The 22,076-nt window shown below is 50.0% G+C and overlaps 10 protein-coding genes across 10 annotated transcripts; 6 read left to right on the forward strand and 4 right to left on the reverse strand.

The window, feature by feature from the left end:
• Nucleotides 1–168: 168 nt before the first annotated feature.
• Nucleotides 169–1,700, forward strand: N7471_003185 (acyl-CoA thioesterase). The gene is made up of 2 exons (XM_057275905.1): nt 169–532; nt 615–1,700. The coding sequence occupies exons 1-2, from the start codon at nt 422–424 to the stop codon at nt 1,527–1,529; spliced, it is 1,026 nt and encodes a 341-aa protein (XP_057140543.1). The 5' UTR covers nt 169–421; the 3' UTR covers nt 1,530–1,700.
• Nucleotides 1,701–2,635: 935 nt separating this feature from the next.
• Nucleotides 2,636–2,833, reverse strand: N7471_003186 (uncharacterized protein; the record flags this gene model as incomplete). Its single annotated transcript, XM_057275906.1, has 1 exon — nt 2,636–2,833. The coding sequence occupies one exon, from the start codon at nt 2,831–2,833 to the stop codon at nt 2,636–2,638; it is 198 nt and encodes a 65-aa protein (XP_057140544.1).
• Nucleotides 2,834–3,302: 469 nt separating this feature from the next.
• N7471_003187 (putative jumonji family transcription factor) lies at nt 3,303–7,376 on the forward strand (the record flags this gene model as incomplete). The annotated part of the gene is made up of 4 exons (XM_057275907.1): nt 3,303–3,584; nt 3,708–3,805; nt 3,868–5,832; nt 5,891–7,376. The coding sequence occupies 4 exons, from the start codon at nt 3,303–3,305 to the stop codon at nt 7,374–7,376; spliced, it is 3,831 nt and encodes a 1,276-aa protein (XP_057140545.1).
• A 2-nt stretch (nt 7,377–7,378) lies between these two features.
• On the forward strand, nt 7,379–7,741 carry N7471_003188 (Transcription factor; the record flags this gene model as incomplete). The annotated part of the gene is made up of 1 exon (XM_057275908.1): nt 7,379–7,741. One exon carries the CDS (start codon nt 7,379–7,381, stop codon nt 7,739–7,741), a length of 363 nt encoding a protein of 120 aa, XP_057140546.1.
• Nucleotides 7,742–9,641: 1,900 nt separating this feature from the next.
• On the forward strand, nt 9,642–11,216 carry N7471_003189 (putative GABA permease; the record flags this gene model as incomplete). The annotated part of the gene is made up of 1 exon (XM_057275909.1): nt 9,642–11,216. One exon carries the CDS (start codon nt 9,642–9,644, stop codon nt 11,214–11,216), a length of 1,575 nt encoding a protein of 524 aa, XP_057140547.1.
• A 483-nt stretch (nt 11,217–11,699) lies between these two features.
• On the forward strand, nt 11,700–13,141 carry N7471_003190 (acyl-CoA-binding domain-containing protein; the record flags this gene model as incomplete). Its single annotated transcript, XM_057275910.1, has 4 exons — nt 11,700–11,715; nt 11,778–11,891; nt 11,960–12,032; nt 12,148–13,141. 4 exons carry the CDS (start codon nt 11,700–11,702, stop codon nt 13,139–13,141), a joined length of 1,197 nt encoding a protein of 398 aa, XP_057140548.1.
• An 889-nt stretch (nt 13,142–14,030) lies between these two features.
• Nucleotides 14,031–15,786, reverse strand: N7471_003191 (glycoside hydrolase family 71 protein; the record flags this gene model as incomplete). Its single annotated transcript, XM_057275911.1, has 2 exons — nt 14,031–15,650; nt 15,703–15,786. The coding sequence occupies 2 exons, from the start codon at nt 15,784–15,786 to the stop codon at nt 14,031–14,033; spliced, it is 1,704 nt and encodes a 567-aa protein (XP_057140549.1).
• A 1,266-nt stretch (nt 15,787–17,052) lies between these two features.
• Nucleotides 17,053–18,039, reverse strand: N7471_003192 (coiled-coil-helix-coiled-coil-helix domain-containing protein). The gene is made up of 4 exons (XM_057275912.1): nt 17,938–18,039; nt 17,633–17,860; nt 17,443–17,575; nt 17,053–17,334 (listed from the first exon to the last, which is right to left on the reverse strand). Exons 1-4 carry the CDS (start codon nt 17,955–17,957, stop codon nt 17,236–17,238), a joined length of 480 nt encoding a protein of 159 aa, XP_057140550.1. The 5' UTR covers nt 17,958–18,039; the 3' UTR covers nt 17,053–17,235.
• Nucleotides 18,040–18,529: 490 nt separating this feature from the next.
• Nucleotides 18,530–19,971, forward strand: N7471_003193 (putative nucleoporin; the record flags this gene model as incomplete). The annotated part of the gene is made up of 3 exons (XM_057275913.1): nt 18,530–19,100; nt 19,156–19,808; nt 19,873–19,971. 3 exons carry the CDS (start codon nt 18,530–18,532, stop codon nt 19,969–19,971), a joined length of 1,323 nt encoding a protein of 440 aa, XP_057140551.1.
• A 1,275-nt stretch (nt 19,972–21,246) lies between these two features.
• On the reverse strand, nt 21,247–22,018 carry N7471_003194 (uncharacterized protein). The gene is made up of 4 exons (XM_057275914.1): nt 21,946–22,018; nt 21,849–21,880; nt 21,723–21,789; nt 21,247–21,615 (listed from the first exon to the last, which is right to left on the reverse strand). The coding sequence occupies exons 1-4, from the start codon at nt 21,956–21,958 to the stop codon at nt 21,578–21,580; spliced, it is 150 nt and encodes a 49-aa protein (XP_057140552.1). The 5' UTR covers nt 21,959–22,018; the 3' UTR covers nt 21,247–21,577.
• Between the last annotated feature and the right edge of the window lie 58 nt (nt 22,019–22,076).

Here is a 22,076-nt window from a genome sequence, read left to right on the forward strand (position 1 = left end):
AAATATGTTGAGACCAGAACAGGTTCCTGATTAGCATTGAAATCCATAGGTCAGCCCTAGATGGCGACCTAGGGCGGGCTGAAAGCATGAGTAATCACGATATCACGTGCCCATGTGTTGGCCTCGGCTCCCAACAAAAGGGGAATTCACGATGGTCGTCATCTTGATCGGCAGGCTCGGGTTTAAGGCTCACCAATTCAGGTGAGATTGGGGCCGCCATTTCATTCCTCGTGATACATTCCGTCTCTCTTTAAATGTGTTTTGGCCAAGTCTGCCTGATTCCAACCGATCTCGTCTTCTCCCGAGACAATTATAGATGAACCGGAGTATATCCTAGTCAATCCTTGTCCAGTGTACCTGTATTAAACCACCGGACGTTCTCTACTTTGTTTTGTCCGTGGCTCAATTTCGGGGCTTTATTATGGAGAATACACGCGAGATACTAGCAGGCGTAACCTCGCTGGCCTCTTGGAGGAACCTGGCCTTGCTTTTGGCAGTGATTAACTTGAAAAGTCTCCCATTTGTCTGGCATGTAAGTGCTCCTTGGCTCCTTGTTCGACCGTCCGAATTGACTTCCTCTCCACGGTATGTTACACTACTGACTGAGTCAACAGTTCCGCATACTATATCACTTCATAGGCAACCTGCGTTTGAAACCCAGTGCGCCACTTCTCCCCAAGGGGAGACTTATTGTGGACTCCCGAGGCAAACCAACACATCCTATCTTCGTGCCATGCATGGTCACATCTCGCACGCCGCTGCTAGAGACCGACTACAATCTGCACAAATCAAACAGCACTTACTTTACGGACCTGGACGTTTCGCGTACAGCGCTCGTGAGCCGAATTTACAGTCCTGGCGTCGGCAATGTGAGCAAGGAGCTAGACCAGGAGTTCCTAGCCGCAAGCAAGAAAAAGGGAATGCCGGCACCCAGGCGCAAGCCAGTTTTGATTGTGCTCGGATCTGTTTACTGCACTTTCAAGCGCGAAATTAAGCCATTCGAACTATATGAGATGCACTCCAAGGTGATCTCTTGGGATGCAAAGTGGATGTACATCTTGACCTGCTTCATGCGACCTGCACGCGGCAGTGGCGGCGAAAAGGTGGTCCTTGCTGTGGCCGTTAGCAAGTACGTGGTCAAAAAGGGGCGGCTGACTGTTCCCCCGGAGCGGCTTTTACGCGCTAGCGGGTTTCTCCCAACGCCGCCCCCAGAAAGTGAAGCCAAGACCGCACTAGCCGACGCGGATTCCTCAGCCGAGGCTTCCGACGTTGGGACTCCTGCTAGTGGTGAAGGTGTCACGGCCCTTGAAGGTGTGGATGGATCATTGGTTCGGGAGGTATTGAAGATGAACGATGACCAGATTCCTAGCCAGGAGACACTGGATAAGCAGCAGAAGGAGAATACTGACTCGTGGAATGTCGAAGAGTGGACCTGGGAGCGCATTGAACAGGAACGCCTGCGGGGACTGGAGGTTGTGAAGGGATATACTAATTTGGATGCTAAGTTGTTTGATGAATGGGTGCAATAGTTTTAAAGCGCTACAACATAGATAGTCGGTGATCATGCAGAGGGTGATCCAAGCGCCTTGATGACCTCAACGTTCTAACTAATATTAGATTTTGGAGATCTAAAACAACGGGCCCTTCATACATCCACAGATCTGCAATTTAATTTCCAAAGAAAGACCGACCAGGCCCACCCTTATGTATTTTTCTTTACATGTACAATAGATACGGTGTACAAACTATGTAGTTAGTTATGTGAAAGTTGTACATTGTATACTTTTACCTCACCTGGCTGCATGCACAGATAATGCATTCATATCTATACCATACATACGATTTCCACCTGGTAAATATCCCAACCTTGCCCGCAGAGCCTCACCCACCAGACCCGGATCTTTATTTTTCCGGGTAATATAAGATGATGATGGGCAGAAGAACGTGAGACTAATGATAATGCGAGACGATACCACGGGGAGAATGGTGGGGTTTATACCAGCTGTGCAGATCTAGCTTGATTAGTATATAGAGAGAGGGTTCTACGTAAAGATCAAGGATCGATGGATGTATAAAAACGAATCCAGGCTTCACAAGTTGGAGCTAGTAGAAGATAAATTAATAACTAGAACTTAGACTGCACATATGGTGTAGGATACAGAGTACAAATCCTGGGTCTAATTGAAAACACATGCAATTACTACTAGGTACAGTCTGAATGTCGATCACTGATCTCATCAAAGAAAACAATCGGCTCCGATGGTATCCGCGATTGGCTAAGCATTGTATGGTCAGTGACAGTACCAAACCCATTTTCTGTGGAAGAGGGCGGAACAAAGTAAATTACAGTAAAATAACAAGTAAGTGACATGAAGAACACATAATCTTAAATTACAAATGTGGCACGTGACCCCAACACCAAAAGCTTCAAGGTGCTTTGACCAAGCTCTATCTTGACCATCGTGATACCACCTTTGCTTCTGTTCATTTCCTTGGATTCGCAGGCGTTGACTGCCATTCTAGTGATTTGGTAAGTTTGAAATTGTTCGCGATCAACTTGTACTTCCCCCCTGAAACCTGGCAATCCTTTTACCCGTCCGAGACCGGAATACGGTACAAATCATTTCGCGGCTCCTTAGGCGCCCAGGCCAAAGTCGCCCGAAAGTCCACTTTGCTCTCTCTGATCGGACGATTCCCACCCTTCCCATCTTAGCGCTCTGATTTGTCCAATTTCAAGCCCATCATTCCTCACCCTGTGCCCACCTGCCCCTGCCTCTCCTTTCAGCATCAGCCCATCGTGCACTCCACCTTCGAGCGTCGCCGGCACCTGCATGATTGGTCTATTTCTGGTATTGCTGCACTCTACCTTTTCCATGGAGAACCTAGCGCTGCTTTTGCTTTAAGGGTTTCCTCTGACTACACCTACGAACTTCCTGTCCCTGACATCTTTTGCCTCACAAATTCTTGTTTTTTACTGGTGACTTGACTAAGACATTTCGCTTTTCCGTTCAGCTTAGGCAAAAACAACCATCCGAAAAGAGCTTATCGCAATCATTTCAACTACCTACCTCCGTTGTACTCCGTACACTCCTTAACTGTACCGACGACCCTCATACACCAATACTGGTGCCCTCTGACCTCAACAATATCGCACTTACTTTCGCTCAGCCGCAGCTCTTGTTCCCAATTTCCCCGACCGCTGGGAAATACTCCCTTCTCGCCGTCGATCAGCGGTCGCACTATCCGACGACGGCAACTATAATCTGCTGAACCGTTTCCCCAACCTTCCTCTGTCGCCCTCGATGATGGCGACAGCACTCGACCAGTCGCACCGCGACTCGCTTGGGGGCGAACCCGTCGTCGAATCCGTTTCCATCACTCCGCCGCAGAGTGCCAACGGCAAGAAGGAAGCGCCCGAAGGCGTGCCATCCGAGTTATCTGACCTCGAGCTTGACCGCCAATCTGCCCCGGCACCAGATACAACCAAGATCAAGCAGGAGGAAGTGGAGGAAAAGGTCGAGGAAATTGAAGAAATTGAACCCGATCATTACTATGGCGGCGGCAAGATTCCTGTTTTCAAACCGGTAAGTACAGTGCAAATGCCCAGGTTCCTCGACGACCTGGGGTTGGAGACTCCACCTGTTGCTTCAGACTGGGCACCAAAGCATATACCCTTTAGAATCAGGCTGACTGTGGTATTGTTTTAGACCATGGACCAATTCCGAGACTTCCAGGGCTTCGTCAACAAAATCAATAAATATGGAATGCAGGCAGGCATCGTGAAAGTTGTGCCTCCGAAAGAATGGTGAGTCGATCGAATTCCGACAAGTGTGAATGGCGGTGCTCATGATGTCGTTCTTTGTAAAGGTCCGAGTCTCTTCCACCGCTGGACGAGGCAGTCAAGAAAATTCGGGTGAAGAACCCTATCATGCAAGAGTTCCACGGATCCCACGGTACATACACCCAAGCCAACATCGAACGCCAACGCTCGTACAACCTTCCTCAGTGGAAGGGTCTATGTGAAGAAAGCAGTCACCAACCCCCCGCTCGCCGAGGAGAGAGACGCCGAAACCAAGAACGCGTGAACCGTGCAGCCCCGACACCGCGGCCCCCGTCTGCCCGCCCTGAGGGTCAGAAGCGCCGGCCTGGCCGTCCCCCTAAGCGGGCAAATCAGGTCAAAGTCAAAGAGGAGCCCCCTGCAGATGACGCCGAAAAGTCCAGATTGGAGGGTCCCCCGACGCCTGTATCACCCGAGACCAACCCCGTGCAGCCCAAAACCGAGGATTTAAGTGAAGGCGAGTCCCTACCTACTACAAAACCGAAGGGACGACAGCCCAAGTCCGTGACGTCACGCCGAAAGAACAACCGAGGCGATACTATGGATCATGTCGACGAGGAGGCATACACAGGATTTGATTACCGGATTCACGATCACGAAGAATACACCGCCGAAAGATGCGAGGAGCTTGAGACTAATTACTGGAAGTCGCTCATGTACAACAATCCGATGTACGGTGCTGACATGCCCGGTTCGCTCTTCGAGGATTCGACAGAAACCTGGAATGTCGCCAAATTACCGAATCTGCTCGATGTCCTCGGACAGAAAGTTCCTGGAGTCAACACTGCTTATCTCTACATGGGTATGTGGAAGGCTACCTTTGCTTGGCATCTTGAGGATGTAGATCTGTACAGCATCAACTACATCCACTTTGGTGCCCCCAAGCAGTGGTACAGCATCTCCCAAGAAGATGCACCTCGCTTTGAACAGGCCATGCGCAGTATATGGTCCAGTGATGCGAAGAACTGCGATCAATTCCTTCGCCACAAAACCTATCTCGTCTCGCCTAGCCTTCTCAAATCGCAATATGGGATCACCGTCAACCGATTGGTTCATTACGAAGGGGAGTTTGTCATCACATTTCCTTATGGGTACCACTCTGGATATAACATCGGATACAATTGCGCCGAGTCTGTCAACTTCGCGACCGAGCAATGGTTAGACTATGCTCGCATCGCTAAGAAGTGCCACTGCGAAGCAGACAGTGTCTGGATCGATGTGGATGAGATTGAGCGCAAGCTACGTGGCGAGAGCACACCTGAGTACTATGGTGAATTCGAAAGCGAATTCGACGGATTCGAAGGTGCTTCAGATCTTCTTACACCACCACGTAGTGTGCCTGAGAAGACATCCACTCGTGGCCGAAAGCGGAAAAATCCGGGTGACGGGCCGAACACCAAACGACCCAAACTCCACCCTGAAGGACCACGGAAGCTCCCGTGTTTACTATGCCCTAACAATCTGGACTATGAGGATCTTCTTCCGACCGAAGATGGTAAAGGGCATGCGCATAGACGGTGTGCGGCATTCATTGAAGAGACCACAATTCTCCGTGACGCATCTGGTACGGAAGTTGTGTGTGACATTGACAAGATCCCCAAGGCTCGCCTGGGCCTTAAGTGTCTCTTCTGCCGCGAAGTCCGCGGTGCCTGCTTCCAGTGTAACTTTGGCAAATGCACGCGCGCTTATCATGCAACCTGTGCCCTCTTGGCAGGTGTTCAGGTTGAGCACGGTGCAATTGCTGTGATTGCCGATGATGGTACTCAATACTCAATTCCGAGTGTGGATTTGAAATGCAAATTCCACCGTCAAAAGCGGCCGAATGGAGTCCTGGGCGAATCGTCCGATGTGGATCGTCGGGTAATTGAATCGGCTCGTCGTCTTGTGCAAGGAAATTTGATCCAATTTCAAGCCGACAAGGAGATTAATGGCGCCATTGTTCTCGAAAATCGTCCCTCGGAGCGAAGTCTTTTGCTCAAGGTACTCCCAAGAGGGTAAGTTTTTTTTTTTTTTGGGTTTTCTCTTTTTCTTCACACACTAATAAATCTACAGAGATGTGATTGAAATGCCGTATCGCTGGATGCTCGTTGTTCGCAAGAGCAATTTCACACCCCTCGCACTAGGAATCCAACCCCTCCCAGCCCACCTAGCGCGAAAACCCGAACAGCGAAAAGAGTTAGAATCAGCGGTACCGGCGGCAGGCAGTGCATTTGGTGATTCACGATCTCCCTATCAGTGGGCCGAATTCGAAACGGTGGATGGAACTAGGAACCAATTCGCCCCACTCCGTACGGTCAACCTTCAGGGTGAGCAGATGTGGTATTATTTGGGCATGCAGTCCACCGAAAGTAGGGCACAGTATACACACAACCCTAGCGTGCCCATCCACAACCCTCGGGCCAATTTCCTGGACAGCGTCAAGTCGCTTGGCATGGGTGTCAGCGCTCGTGCATCGAAGATCTCACCCCACCACTTTCATTATGCTGCCACCGCCCCTGCCCCTCCCTACCAGCGAAACTTGAACCAAAACCTGAACCCAAAGCAAAATATTTATTCTCAAGCGAATGTCAACACCCCTCACCTTCAATCCCGACCGCCCTCTTCTGCCTTGCAGCACCTCGCCCCTCCCCCTCCTTTTATCCCTGTTACCGGTGCTGCTGCTGGTGCTCCTGCGATGCCGTCGGCCTTTCGAACTCTGCCCAATCAGTCTGCCCGTCATGCCCCCTATCCTTCGGTCGTCAAGTCGCACGCTCAGCAGCAGCATCACCTCCCATCAACCAATACTTTTGCCAATGTCCGAGAACTTATTGCTCGCCGCCGCCTAGCCCAGATTACCGACCACGCCAATGTTTTTGCCGGATACACTATCGTCAGCCCCGAATTGGTGGTAGAGACTCTGTTGGGTCCTATGGGATCAATACCACCCGCCAATGGCCTCGAGAAGCTGGAGCTGGCCATGGCCCAGCAACGGGTTCAGCCACGGGCTGCGGATGGCACTCTGCTGCCGCCTCAGACTCTAAACATGCGGTCGGAGGAAGTCACTCGGCTACTTCAGATGCTCCGGTTCTCGCTGGTCAGCCATCGGGAGCGACTTGATGTAATTCAGAAGAAAGAGTCGGAGGGTATCAAGCAGGAGACCGTTGATCGAGGTAGCGTGGCCGCTGCTAAGATGCCTGGAAAATATGCCTACCTTGATCAACAACGGTCGCTGGCACCCAATGTCTATCAGTCTCCCTACAACATGCCGTCGGGTCTCTCTGAATATGCCAAGACTACCTATGGATTGGTTCCTGCGGCAGACGACCCGCCCAAGCCATCGCTGGCGAACGATTACTTCAATAACCTGCCACAGGAGCATCAGGAAAAAATCTTGAAGGCCTGCGGTAGCTTCGTACAGCGTGCAATCCAGCGGTCGGCTAGTCACAGCCGACAAAGTTCATCCTCAAATCTCCGGCTGTCGGCGGCTCTGGCACAGCAAACGGAAAATCCGACAATTGACATCACCCCGGTGGAGGATCCCCCCTTCTCTCGGGTCTAGATATGCCGCTCCACGCAGATTCTCCATGCTCCAGTTTCGGTCGGTCGCATCTACGATTCCAATCGCCAAATGAGTTCCCCATCCATGGCCCAGACCCTCATCCAGACCACCACGATTTGTTCGGAGACCAGCAAGCGAATACCCGCTTCTGGCAGAACGGGCCGTGGGTTGGCGGGGATGGCAACACTCCAAATGACGAGACCCGACCGTTCTTTGGACCACATATCTTCGGACCGCACGAACGACTCAAACATGACTATGCATCATCCGACATCTCCCTGGGCAAGGGACCTGGATCCCTGCACTCTGTCGATATGGCAGGCTTTGGCCCCGACATGAATGATGACCTCGGACTAAGTCCATAGATGTTGGCCTCGTCGCCGGCCTCGTCACCCGCCTCGTCACCTTTCTGACATTTTTAAACTCGCGTTTGCCTCTGCGACTGTATTTGCATCTCATGTAACGACTTCACCGGACTGACGACACTGCATGAATGGGCGTTTTCTTGTTTTTTCATCCGACCTCGATTGACGATCGTTCCGTTACCACGGTCATGTTTCTTTTACGATTTGGAGTTGGCACTAGCTGGCTGGTCACGACTCAGCGCATTTTCATTTCTTTCGATCATTATTTTCCTTTCAAGGCGCGACTTCCCGGAAAAGGCGGTCTGACTGACCTACTTGACTACTAGAGTGGTCACATAGACGGAGTTCAACTTGCACGGTTCCTTTGCGGCCGAAAAATCCTTGACAGCCTTTTCCCATCACCATCTTTCTCTCGCCCCTTTCAACACTCAGGGCCTACTTTCGCCCATACTCTCTTCCCCACCACTGATCTCCCTCTTTGTTCTATTAGATATCTCATCAAACAAGAAAAAAATTTCTTTTCTTACCTCCCCAGCGAGATCACTGGATGACATTTGTGCTTTACCCCCTTTGATACCCCCCTTTACCCCTACAAATTCCGAAGGCAGGGTGTGGATCTGGATTTAACCTCTTTTGATCCAATTCCCCCTTCCCTGTTGATATATCCATCCTGGCGCTCATCGATTGCTCAGTCTCCCTGAACCTTCCATGGAGTCTTCGCAGCATGTTCCTGATGTGGCAGCCGTCACCTCGCGTGACCTTGATGTATGTGTGCAATGAATCATTCAAATATTCAATTTCCGAGTGTAGACTGTATTTGAGTAGGCTAGTAGGTTTCCCGTATTCCTTAGTGTTCTTCTTCGCTTAGCCCCAGCCACCACCTGGGCACTTCCCTCTTCAGGCAGCTAAATATGTTTAATTCCAAGCGTCCATCCTTTGAAACCCAACCTACCCCACAAACCCGTATCCTCATCCCAGCCCCCGCATTATAAACACCTTACCTTGCTACATTGTACATTGGTAGGCCGTATACGGAGTAGTCAATCCCTCGGCTATCGAGCCGTGTACCTACATGTAGGTAGTATTACTGGCTATCCTGTAGATGTGTTCTCTTTCCTTTGGGGTTTTTGATCTTGCCGCGCTCATGGCTAAAGTGTTCACTAGGTACATAATATAGTTTGGCACGGAACCCCGCTGCAGATCTTTTATGATGTCAAACCTGTTCCCTAAGGATCTCCGCCCGTTGTACTCCGCATGTCGTGTGGTGTATCTCGCCTGGCTATATGGCCCAGGGCTGATAGAGTATTTCTGAGATTAAGAAACAAAACATTGTTTGACCTAGATGCATGTACGGAGTAATTAGGCAGGTACTCATATCTTCGGTTAAGATTTCCGTATGTTAAATATGCTACTCCGTACTCCGTAGTGTACTCCGTATGCTCCGTATGCTCCGTATGCTTGGATCTGATCCTGCAGGCTGATCTTGAACTCAATGGCAGGGAGTACTAGGGGCATTCCCACGTGATATAGACTGAATGCTATCTTCAAATGTTAATATTTCTTGATATCATAATGATCCTATCAAGTGAAGATCAGAAAATAGGGGAATTAAGTGGGTCGAAATGCCGTGTCTTATCGTAGTATACTATTAGGTCATAAGACATGGGCCTTTTTTTAGCGGCAGTTAGCCCAGTACGAGAGATATAACCATGATAAGCCTAGAAAAATCCCTGTCATTCGTTCAATTCTATCTTTTTCGCCTCAACTCCCAAACTTTGTTAGTGCGCGGTCCCGGACCGCGCCATGCCTTCCATGCGGGGTTCCTTAAACTTGTCTTAGATATAATAACTATCACTACCTGGGTTACATCCGGGAATGTTCACTCTCCAACACATTCACCATGCGATCATCTATTGATGCCTCCGCCGACGAGGCATTGGCCCGTATGGGCTACAAGAGTGAATTACCACGAAACCTGAGCATGCTGAGCATCCTCGGCTTATCCTTTGCCATCATGGCAGCCCCCTTCGGACTGAGCACAACTTTCTACATCACCCTCGCCGACGGTCAATCCGTCACCATACTCTGGGGCTGGGTCTTCGTATCCCTAATCTCAATCGCCATCGCCGCCTCTCTCGCCGAGATCTGCGCCGTATACCCCACAGCAGGAGGCGTGTACTACTGGAGCGCGATGCTCTCAACGCCCCGCTGGGCACCATTGATGTCCTTCATCGATGGCTGGTTAACCCTCGTGGGCAATTGGACCGTCACACTGAGCATCATCTTCTCCGGCGGCCAGCTGATCCTCAGCGCCATCTCCATCTTCGACGAGTCCTTCGTTGCCAACGCGTGGCAGACCGTATTGATGTTCTGGGCAGTCATGCTCTTCTGCGCCCTAGTCAACATCTTCTGTTCGCGCTATCTCGATCTCATCAACAAGGTCTGCATCTTCTGGACAGCAGCCAGCGTCATCGTCATCCTCGTCACGCTTTTGACAATGGCCGACGACCGCCGAGACGCGGAATTCGTCTTCGCTCACTATGACGCCTCCACCAGCGGCTGGCCAGATGGATGGGCCTTCTTCGTGGGTTTGCTGCAGGCAGCATACACCCTGACGGGCTATGGAATGGTCGCTTCCATGTGCGAAGAGGTGCAGAACCCACACCGCGAGGTTCCCAAGGCAATCGTGTTGTCCGTGGTGGCTGCTGGCGTCACTGGCCTGTTCTACCTGATCCCGATTCTGTTCGTGATGCCCAACGTGCAGATGCTGCGCGAAGTAGCCAGCGGCCAACCGATCGGCCTGCTCTTTAAGACGGTGACGGGTTCAGCGGGCGGCGGCTTCGGCTTGCTCTTCCTGATTCTGGGGATCATGCTGTTCGCCGGCATCGGATCTCTTACAGCTGCCAGTCGCTGCACGTATGCATTCGCACGTGACGGCGCCATCCCAGGCTTCAAGCTCTGGCGTCGGGTGAACACCAAATTGGATGTCCCTGTATGGGCTATTGTGCTCTCGGCGGTCGTGGATGGCTTGCTGGGACTGATCTATTTCGGTTCCACGGCTGCCTTCAACTCCTTCACCGGCGTGGCTACTATTTGTTTGTCGACCTCATACGGTCTCCCGATTTTGATTTCTTTGATCCGAGGCCGCCGTGCTGTGAAAGGTTCCTCGTTCTCCCTCGGTCGCTTTGGATTTGCCATCAACTGCGTTACAATTGTGTGGATCGTTCTGGCTGTCGCTCTCTTCTGCATGCCTGTTACTTTGCCTGTTACCCCGGAGTCCATGAACTACGCCAGTGTTGTTTTCGCTGGATTCGGTGGTGTCAGCATCTTTTGGTACTTCATTTACGCGCGTAAGCACTTCACTGGACCTCCTGTCAGTGGGGATGAGGCGCGCGCAGCCACAGAGCTCATGACGGGGACGCCAGTGGACGCGGAGAAACCGTTGGAGACGATGAAGAAGTTGCCGAGCGATTAAAGGTTTTATAATTTATTGCTATCTACATGTGTTTTTAAGAAATAATAACAAAAGAAAAAAAAACAATTCAAGTTATACTAGTACAATTATCGAATGTAATTTCGCCGACGATCACAGGTGCTGCCCTGAAGATCGCCGAGAGCCGCGGTCCAACACACTCCCCAGATAATCTCCTGGGAGTTTCTTCCCACATTTTGATTGGAGTGAATCTTTTCAATCTGGGGAAAAAATAGAGAAGACAACATTCCGAGGAAGATTACAGCCAGACCACAGGAAACCTCGGGAATCTCGAATCTCCTATCGGAACAACAATCCCTCTCAATTCCAAAAACACTCCTTCCAGCATCTCTCCCTCAAAAAATACCCTCGCTTTATCCCCGAATTCCTATTCCCAGTCTTCTACGCTCCCCATGAAGACCCGCGCAAGCCGATGCCCAACCCCGCTCCCATGAAGACAGGGCAAACCGGACCGCTTATCGCGTCATGTCGGACTCTGTAGGTGCGTTGCAGATTGCGCCCTGCGTCATGCATTTGGATTCCACTGACACTTTCCTATCGCAGATCGAGTCTTTGTTCATGCCCTCAATACCGTTAAGAGGATTCCCCGGACCGGCACCGCGCGACCTCCCGCTGCAGAGCGGTTGGCACTATATGGCCTGTATAAGCAGAGTATGGGTGAGTGTCCGCATTACAACTTGGAAACACAATGGGAACCGGAACCGGAGGAGCTAATGTTCGCTCAGAGGGGGACGTGGAGGGTGTAATGGATCGACCGATTGGGAACACGTCGGAGGTGCACGCGGAGTGCGAGAAATGGTATGTCCGAAGCGCGCGGGGGAAAAGAAGCAGTTGATGTGGATATGAAACATCGCTTATCTCCTCTCTCTACATCGAATCATACATACTAACAATATCTTGTCTTGTCTACTAGGGATGCATGGTACGCGCAGCGCGACATGTCGCGCACCGAAGCCAAACGACGATACATCTCGACGCTAATCGACACGATGCACGAATACGCCTCCCAAACACCCGAAGCATGCGAGCTAGTCGCGGAGCTCGAGTTCGTCTGGGACCAGATTAAGTTCAACGCCTCCTCGTCGTCCGATTCCAGTCCACTGAATACAGTCGGCGTCCCGCCGTTATCGCGCAGTGCATATGGGAGTATTGGGAGTCGATTGGCGCAGAAGGAATATGACCGTCCTGATAGACGGGATGATGGCAGTCGACGGGATCGGGATTCGCGGTTACGGGTTCTCAGTCCTGTGAGTCAACCGGAGGAAGAGGCGTATTACCGGCGGGGAAGGGGGTCTGCAGAGAACAGCGCAGATGGGGGAAGACATAATGAGGATGAGGATGAGGATGATGAGGAGTTTGAGGAGGCTCGTGATAGCTTATACGAAGAACGAGATCAAGACGACCACGACCACGATGACCCGGACCATGCTAGCTCCAACTCCAACTCTAACACACATACACATACCGACGTCTCCTCACATCACCGTCCGAAACATCGTCGCAATCCTGCCTCGGGTATTAGTATAGACAGCAGTGGGAATGGACTCCGCCGAGATTCCCATTCCCATTCAGAGCCACCCCCGAAAGACAGTCGCTGGCGCCGCCGTGTCGAGCAGGCCTTGACGAAAATGACGGCTGAGATTGCTGCTGTGCGTGAGCAGATGGAGGCTCGATCTGTTGCGCAGCGTCGTCGGTCTGGTCTGTTCGCGTGGCTGAAGTGGATGATTTGGGTTGCTGTGCGGCAGATCCTGTTTGATATTGCTATGCTGGGCATGCTGCTTATCTGGATGCGGTTGAGGGGGGATCGTCGTGTTGAGCAGCGGCTTAAGACAGGTTGGGCGGCTGTCAAGTCGAGACTTGCGAAGTTTAAGCTCTTGAAGATCGTGGATATGCCCATCTTGCCATAAGATGTGCTCTATTCTATGGCTGTGGTCGTGGCCTATTTCTTTTCTCTTCTTTTTTTTGGCCTTTTACCTCTTACTGCATTTCCCCGGGCATTGTTTGCTCTTGTCTATTCCCACATCATCTTGTTTACTTTCTTGTGTCTATTTCTCTTTTTCTTTTGTCCAGTATATATGGGTTTCAATTTCAGGTTTCGGGAGTCATTCCTCTTCTACTTCTGTTGTCTTCGGCTTTCTTTTCTTGGAGGGTCTGATACATGTTGTGTCTTGAGGTGGCAGGTTAGTTATATCGAGTTATTGATAGATGCAGACATCAGTATAGATGAGGTATTGCTATAATTTGGTGGAGGGGCTTAGATTTCAAGCTTAGATGATTACGTATACCCATTTCTGCTGCTTTCTTTTGCTTATTTTGTTGTGATATAATTTAGCATGTCTATGTGCCCTATTAGAAGAGAACGGAGTTTGGCCCGGTTATTCATGATATCGCTCTCCCCTAACCAGCCCCTTCTATTCTCTTACTTTCTTTCTAGCCTTGGCCTACTCCAATAGTAACCGCACTTCCTACTAGTGTTCCTAGGAGTTTAGGTATACCCACGTCGCTATAGTGACTTGCGATCCTCTTCGACCTTACCGTCGGTGTAAATAACTGCAAGCAAAGTAGTTTGGAGCTAGCTAGACCTTGATCAAATGATTCAGAGTTGAACAATAAGAGATTTCCTTTAGAATCATCAACGTTGGGAGGACTAAGATTTTGATAAAAAGGGAGCTTGAAACGGCGTCTAAGGTAACCATTTTCGGCAGCCAATTTACCGTCAATTAGGGTGGTGGTGTAGTGAGATAATTAAGAACCCGTAGCACATGTCTACTATCATAAGCCCAACTACTGCTGCTTTCAAGACCAGTCCAAATTCCAAGATGTGTCGTATGCGAAAGGCGTGGCACCAGTTGAGATGAAAGGCGTAACTGGGGCATCCATTGTCGTTGTGCGAGTATACCCGTTGATTGGATATAAGCCATAGCTAGTGCCATAGCTATATAGGCCTCTGGCGTTGCCATCGCCGGTGCCAGCACTATACACCGATGAAGAAACTTCCGAGATCGGTATAGTCAAACCCAATCTCTCATGTTGAACAGGCGTCGCCGTCGCAGCCACCATAGTCGCAACCAAAGCCACAAAGACAATCGTAAACGGAATTCTCCCCAGCGCCAAAAGAGCCGAAGCCGCAGAAACCGCAGTCGGAGCCGGAGAAGGCGGAGGATGACGTGAAATTGTATTATTAGCAAAGTTCGTGCCAACCCAGGCATTCCAGTTCTGGATATCATCCAGACACGATTCCGAGATCGATGCACCCCACATCTCAGCGACAGTCTCTCCCCGACGAGACACCGTCACGACAACTTGTCCAGTATTACCATCGAACGGCACGCTGCCATGATAAAGACCGACTGGACCGTGTGGTTTATTCTTCCACTTTCCATCCTGCACGACCCCGCCGATATCAACTGATACATCTACATCCGCAGCAGACCGCAGAAGCGCAGAGAAGAACACCTCATCCTGCAAGACATCCGTAGGCGGGAACTCCTTCTGCCCGTGCGTCTTTGTGTTACCCATAGTGCCACCGTTGGTACAAGCCTTCCCAGGGGCCTGACGGAACCAAGCAGTGACGCCCTCGGTAGTGACATTCCCCCTGGCACCCTTATAGGCATCAATAATGAAAGGCAGGAAGTCGCGCCAGCCGTCATGGGGATGGCCAGCGGCGTAGTTGTAGCTCGCATTGCCGATCTCGAAGGTCGCGTATGCACCCTCATGCAGCGGGCCGATGTAGTGCGATTCGCCGTAGTCGTTCCACGAGATAATCTCCACAAACTCGGGCTTCAGGGATATCACTTGCTGCCACCGGTCGTACCACAGGTTATCGCCGTTCCAGATCCAGTTCTTGCCGTAGCCAGGCAGGTTCGTGTAGAACCACGGCGAGACCGGCATCATGTACGGCAGTTTGCCTGTGTCTTTGAGCCATTGCATGTAGGTTGAGTCTATGTATATGTTTATGGGGTCTGGGCCTTCTGGCCATGCGGCCCAGGAGAATAGTCCGTCTGGAACGCCTGGGGCGACGGCGAGTGCTTCCTTTGCGCCTAGGGCTGACCACCCCGGTACGAAGAAGCAGTCTGTGTACTTTTTGATTGTGGCCCAGTCTGTGGCGTTGGAGGAGCCTTCGAAGGTTGAGACGAAGGGTTTGCCGTTGTGTTGGTAGTAGGCTGGGTTGTCTCCGTATTTGCGGAGTAGGCCGACCACCTCGCCTTCTGGCCAGGCGCCGTTGCCTACGTAGTCAAATGAGAACAGCAGTTGGAAGTTCAGGGCGTTTGCGGCGGTGAATGCGTTCGCTAGGGAGCGGTTGTTTGTGGGGAAGTTGTATGCGATGTTTAGGGCAAAAGCGTCGATGTGGGCCCTTTGTGCTTCTGCTATGTTGATTTCCCAATCGTAGACCGTGAAGTTTTCCGAGTTGTATACCTGGGGTTGGTAAAGGTTAGCAGGGATATAGATCGTTGTTGAAGGGCTTTACCATGAAGTGGGCGAACACGGCCGCTGCTTGGATGTGATGGACGCCTCTCCATAATGATAGAATCAAGAATATTGTCGGTTTCATGTCAACCTGCGTGTGTCGCTCAGACTATAGAGGTAATTAGCATATAAATATAGACAATCCTCGGAGAATAAGTGCCGCTTTTGTATAAATTATCTATATACTTGTTTTCCTGTTGCACATGCACGGAATCTGGTGGAGAGTTTGATACCTACATCTATCCCTCTCGAGATGTCTATAGATAGATGCCGGAGGTCAGTTATTCGTACATCGGGATCTAAGCGTACTCTTGGCCTCTGTCTCTTTGTACTTTCCCTGTACCTTGGGTCCTAATACTCGGGTTTTATACTTGCTTTCTATATTCTGAAATACACTAGAATACACTTCAATGACCAACCAATATTGTTGATCCATGCTGTGACAAGTGGACTCTTGAACCTCAATAAAAAGTTACCTGTAGATATGTTTCGGATTATCTCAAAGGCATAGTTACACCAGGTATGTAGTATATCGGAAGGCCGGAATTAGGGCTCAATTACACACATTCACCAGCAGGCCAAACCCCTGCAATCCAGTCATGTGAAGGATGATGATAATTATGGATTCCTTCGGATTATAGAATGTAACAATCTGTCATTTTAGTTCAGACTCTGCAGAACGGTTGATGCTAAGCCTTTGTATCAGCCCGGAAAAGTGCTCAGTCCAGATCAGTATTTTGAGAGAAAAAGTATCATTAGACGAGATCTGCTCAAAGATATGTTATTTAGGATCATAGAGATTTATGCGCTCAGCAATATTATCATGGATATGTTAAGGATGACCGAAGCACTGGCAGCTGGTAGGATCGCCAGTATGTCTATCCCACCTAGTCTTGATTTTCCACACAGCGCTACTTACATGTATACAACCCCTAAAAGTGGAAGTTAATATTGGGTGCCATCCTCCACTGCCAGCCGTGGAGGATGGCTGGATTCACACAGGCCCTCAGAACAAGAACCTATCATGCTCGGTGGTTATGAGTTGGACAGAGTCAAAGATCGGAAGGAAAACGTAGCTGGGTCATGTTATATACACGGTGAGACTCTGCGGTGCATGGGTAAGCTTGAGCGATACCCAATGCGTACAGACTTCCCCGCGGAGGAATGTCAGTGTGTAATGTGCCTAGCTTCTTCGCTGTAATGGTTACCTACATATGCACCAAGCCGAGGATGTATTTGAACAAGCGGGCAGCATTTGTGTCCGTACTACTACCAACTCGAAAACATGCCATTGCAAACTGCAATGGGTTGGAAAGCATATTGCCCCATGCAGCGAGGCTTTGGAGATTGAGCAGAAAATCATGTAACCATTCATGATGCCAAGAGATATTTACACAAACATAGACCGGATTTACGGTCGAGCATCCAAATAAAACAGTGATATAGAAAAAAGACGGTGCCCAGATTATGAGAGGGAAGGGTGAGGGTGCAATCAGGGCGAGTCTAGAGAGGACAAAGTGAACCGGGACAGTGTTTACCACTGGGGACCGGGGTACTGTGCGTATTTTTGCTTGGGGCGCAAGTGAACAGGAACCTGGTTCTCGGGAGCACCAGGGAGGGTCTTCTTCAAGCCCTAAAAGAAACAAGGAAAGTGTATGTTAGCTCTAGTCCGGGGGTGATGGCGGATGCGATGGATGCGAGGTGATTAAGATGATCGAGAGAAAGAGGGCATATATCATACCAATTTGTCAAAGACACAGCTGTTAAGCTGCACCTCGGCCCTGCGGCACTCCCAAAGCTGGTGGTTGTTGTTCTCGAGACATTCCCAGTGGGCCTTGAACTGGTCGAGGCAGTGGGTGTTGATGTCCTTGATGCTGTGAGGGGTCAATATCTCCTTCTCAACTCAAAGGCGAATTACAAAAGAAACATACACGCTAGCGGCACAGCGCGTCACCTTCCGACCCTCCTTCAAGCAGTCGATCTCCCCGCGGCCATTGGCCTCGGACTTGCACTTCATGAAGTCGTCATTGAAGGCCTTGCAGCGGTCTCCAATGAAATAGGATGCACTCATCAGGGGTGCAGATGTGGCACCGATCTCCTCCACCTTGGGAATGTGATCGGGCATGGGCGTGGTGTCCACCAGGACAGTCTGGTTGAAGCTGTGCGCGGAGGGATAGAGGTTAGCGTTTCACATTGAGCTTGACAGAGAGGAAGCAATTGGGATTAAGGTGCATACCGAGCATCTCTTTGGGCCATGGCGACGGTGGCTTGTCAGAACGACTGTGAGGGGAAAGAGGTGCAATTGAGACGAGACTTGGAGATCGATAGTCGAGAGCTGCGGGTTGCGGTGGAATGAAATTTGGCTCGTCGGTGATTGGCTGGTTAGATTGTGCTTAGGTCAGCGTAACATGTTGCCCAGGTGCAGTGTTGGCATACAGCGTGTATGAGTGTTGCCTTTGTTAATTGAATATATCAATGAGAAAAAAACCATTAGGACAATAACACAGAACAATAGATCAATACCAATTCACTAAATTATTCAGATATTTCTTTCAATATGCATTAAAACTGTTTGCGAATAATAGTCAATCACGTGACACAAACAAATCGAGCTCCGGCTCTCATCTTTCTCGGCCTTCGAGCTCCATCGAGGAACCCCTCAGCTTTCTCACCTTCGACTGCCAACCCTCAGTCCCTGGACTATGCGCCTTGGACTTGTTTCTATTTCCCATCAGCGCTCTTAATCTGGCTGCGCCAGTGCTTTATTGATCCATTGACGCGCTCCCTCTTTATCGTGCTTTTTTTTTGTGCCTTTTTGATTGCCCATCATGTCTCTCTTTGGTGGAAGCCAGCCTCAGGCCAATACGTCCATGTTCGGCAACACTGCACCGAAGCCGTCTCCCTTTGGCGCCCCGGCCGCAACCCAGCCCAACACCAGCACACTGTTCGGCGGGCAGACCCAACAGCCAGCAGCGACGGCAACAGGAGCAACCGGTGCATTTGGCGGAAGTGCGTTCGGCGCAAGTGCCGCACCCCAGCAGAAATCAGGATCGATGTTCGGAAATCTACAGCCCCCCCAGAATTCCTTCGGCTCAAGTGCTTTTGGGCAGCCGCAGCAGCAGCAGCAACAGCAACAGCAAGGAAGCGCATTCGGCTCCTCGCTACAGAAACCGCAAGGTAGTCTCTTCTCCGGAGGCCAGCAGCAAACACAACAGCCAGGGGGTGCGTTAGGAGGACTTGGTCTCGGGTCCGCCACTCAACAACAACCAAATGCCTTCGGCCAGCAGCAACCACAGCAATCACAATTCGGCCAGAACACGATGACAACGCCACAGCCCCAGCAGCAACAGCCTTCTCTTTCGTCAAGCCTCTGGTCCCCCGGCCGAGCTATTACTGGGGGTGAGCCTATTGTAATCTTTCACTACGAAGCATTACTGACAAGACTGCTTTCTAGTGCACCGAACTGTTCCTATGCAAGTAGCCATCATCAAGGATAAATGGGATCCGCCCAGCCAAAGCTCGCCATTCCGAGCCTATCTGTACAACAATGTCGGCGAGGAGGCCGCACCTTTCTACCAACCGGGTCCTGAGGACGACGAGTCAAAATGGGAGGAGGCTTTGCGCAAGCGTCCGGGTCCAGGATATGTCCCTGTGCTTGTAAAGGGCTTCTGGGACCTCGGTAAGCGCGCGCAGCGACAAAGGGACTTCCTCACTATGATGCAGTCGCGGCTGCACGAGATCAATAATTGCTTGACCGGGCTTCTCTCGAAGCATGATCTCAACCTTTCTGTCAAGATCGCTGACTGCCGGCGCAAACACATTATTCTGAGCAAACGATGCCTCTCCCTTGCTGCCAAGACGCAGATCCTTCGCAACAGAGGATATGCCATGGATGAAGCGGAGGAACAGTTGAAGAAAAAGCTTGTTGAGTTGGAACGTGCCGTTTTCGACCCATCTCTCAATGGCCGCGCTGAAGAAATCTGGGCCCGTATGTTGGCCATCCACGAACACTCTAAGCGACTGCAAGTGGAGATGGATCGCGCCGGGGTAAATGTGGCACAAGCGGAGGATGACATTGATGAACAGACATTGAAGACAGCAAAGAAGGTTCGTCATCCCCAAACTGGTAAAGCTTCAGTACACGAAGACTCGCTAACCTTTTGTCTTCCAGATTCTGGACGATTACCACTCTCAGATCCAGCATCTCCAGAAGGAGATGGAGTCCATCAAGAACGACTTCAACGAGGTGGAGAAAGCGATTGGGAATTGAGTACATTGCTCTATAACTTTCTATGTGCTATTTCGAATCTCAATTTCCTCACATTTCCTCACATGTTTGGACTTAATGTCTACGGCCATCGGGGTACTGGCGTTCTTGGGGATCAGGCCATTGTAATGCATATCTAAATACAAATTTCTTTGCTGAACACTCTTCATTCCGCTTTGGGTGTCTTTTTATGAGTGGATTTACTTTCCAGGTCGTGGTAATGACATGTACTATCCATGCGTAGCCCCTAGCCAGTGAGTATCTATCATAGTGAGGGTATATAGAGATTGGATATAACCAACTTCGCCCTCAGGTCACCACCATATCGCTATTCCAAGCATCCAATTCCTCTTGCTTTCACCCTGCTTTTTAGGGCCTTTCTGTTGAGGCTGCCTCAAATTGATCGATTTGCTCTCTCTGCTGTACGTAGTATGCTTTTTTCTGGTTATCTTATTCCCTTAAAGTTAACATCAACTCCCTATATTCCATGCCCTTCGGCGTTAGCTACCTGGAATTAGCTAACGCCCAAGGGCATTCTCTCCTTTTGCTCTTTTGACGTAGGCTTGGTCTGTCAGGCTTGGTCTGTCGATCGTTCTCGGTCTGTATCATTTACTTTTTTTACGTGCTCTTTTTGCCTATATCTCCCTGCCTCTTCCTCCGCCTCCATCCCCTTTAGTAGAGCACAATCTTGTAAAACCAGCCCGCCGTTACATAATATTAGTGGATTCCTACCTGAATACGAAGGATGCTGTATCCATTCGTATAGGGATAGCACCTTTCAAAATGAAGCTCTGGACAAGCAGGAGACAAATATCCTTGGATAACCCGAGGATACTCTGTACAACGTATCTAATCACATCTTTTAAGGGTTACACAACATCTTAGATCTTCGGTACCACTGGGCCTCCTACTATAAAACTAGCTAGAGTTTTGTGGTTGTATATTCAAACATAGAGTGCTGTTATGCATAAATATGGAGAAAAGCATGGATGCATTGCGTTGACACAAGGCACATATTGAGTTCATCTTCTTTGGGAGTCCGATGGCATCGTAGATATCTAGTCCCACCGGGCGAACTGAAACCAGCTATTTAGAAGGACGTTTTATAGTTGCATATCCAAGTACTGGTTGTCATGCATAGAGACAGCCTCAATACATTGACAATGATACTGTGGCAGATTGATTGGGTGAAGTAGTTTCATGCCAAATATGCCATGAACTAATTCTCTGCTCTGCCATGTTGACTCATTACTTTACCACAAGGTGGCAAGACCCTGATTCTGATAGATTGCAATTTCTTATTTCTGATTTGCTCCATATCTCACAAAACGCAAATGACAACAAGCGTATGCATATACACAATAATAATACATCACCCAACCGACACTACCCAGGATCCAAAAGGTATAGTAGATGAGCTTCAAGGGTTTTCCTTAGATTAGGTGCCCATGCTCGATCTCGTCCAATTTTCGCTGGAAGAAAAAGTTATGCCAGGGGGAAAAATCAATTATCCAGTTCTCCTGCATGTCATCGCGAAATCATAACCAGCGATTCGTCGATCACAGTCCGGGAAGGGCAAGAAAAAGGAGCGGAAGACGGGTCAACCGGCTTAAAGGAACTTGCGGACGAAGTCGACGGCGAAGGGGGCTATGTATTGGATCACAGTGTTAGTTTTTCAATTCACTGAAGCGTTCTCTGACTCGTTTCGAGTTCTCTGTTCTTCCGAGGCTTTGTGGACCAGATACTCGACTTACACAGGTAGAGGAGGAAACCACCGGCAAGAGCCATCTGGACAGTCTGGCTGGCCTCGATCTCGCCAGCCTGTAAAATATATTAGCATCAGATGCCACTTGTGGCAGAGGTCATGGCGTGAGGCTGACCTTAATCTCTTCCTTGGAGATCTGTTCTTGGCCTTAACAGAATTATATCGTCAGCTGGAGTTTGGTAGAGCAAAGAGGCATGGAACTGGGAGCATACCTGGGGCAAACATTTTGAATATGATGAAGAATTAAAGAATGAAAGGGAGTTCAGATAATAGATGTTGTGAGAGTTGAATGTGGCGAGGATGTTGTTAAGTCGGACTGGAGAATTAAATCACGGGAGCACAG

The sequence above is a fragment of the Penicillium samsonianum genome (assembly GCF_028829775.1).
Source record: "Penicillium samsonianum strain IBT 33392 chromosome Unknown utg000002l_segment0_segment0, whole genome shotgun sequence".
Taxonomy (NCBI): Eukaryota; Fungi; Ascomycota; class Eurotiomycetes; order Eurotiales; family Aspergillaceae; genus Penicillium; species Penicillium samsonianum.

What these genes read in the sequence shown, in the direction of transcription:
- N7471_003192 (XM_057275912.1), bottom strand. Translation starts at nt 17,957, where the DNA reads ATGGCCCAAAGAGATGCTCG. An exon ending in ACGCGCTGTGCCGCTAGCGT is followed by an intron (nt 17,576 to 17,632) that starts GTATGTTTCTTT and finishes GACCCCTCACAG; the next exon opens with CATCAAGGACATCAACACCC. An exon ending in GCTGTGTCTTTGACAAATTG is followed by an intron (nt 17,335 to 17,442) that starts GTATGATATATG and finishes TGTTTCTTTTAG; the next exon opens with GGCTTGAAGAAGACCCTCCC.
- N7471_003194 (XM_057275914.1), bottom strand. An exon ending in TCTCCAAGGAAGAGATTAAG is followed by an intron (nt 21,790 to 21,848) that starts GTCAGCCTCACG and finishes TATATTTTACAG; the next exon opens with GCTGGCGAGATCGAGGCCAG. An exon ending in TGGTTTCCTCCTCTACCTGT is followed by an intron (nt 21,616 to 21,722) that starts GTAAGTCGAGTA and finishes TCCAATACATAG; the next exon opens with CCCCCTTCGCCGTCGACTTC.
- N7471_003185 (XM_057275905.1), top strand. Translation starts at nt 422, where the DNA reads ATGGAGAATACACGCGAGATACTAGCAGGCGTAACCTCGCTGGCCTCT. An exon ending in GTCTCCCATTTGTCTGGCAT is followed by an intron (nt 533 to 614) that starts GTAAGTGCTCCT and finishes CTGAGTCAACAG; the next exon opens with TTCCGCATACTATATCACTT.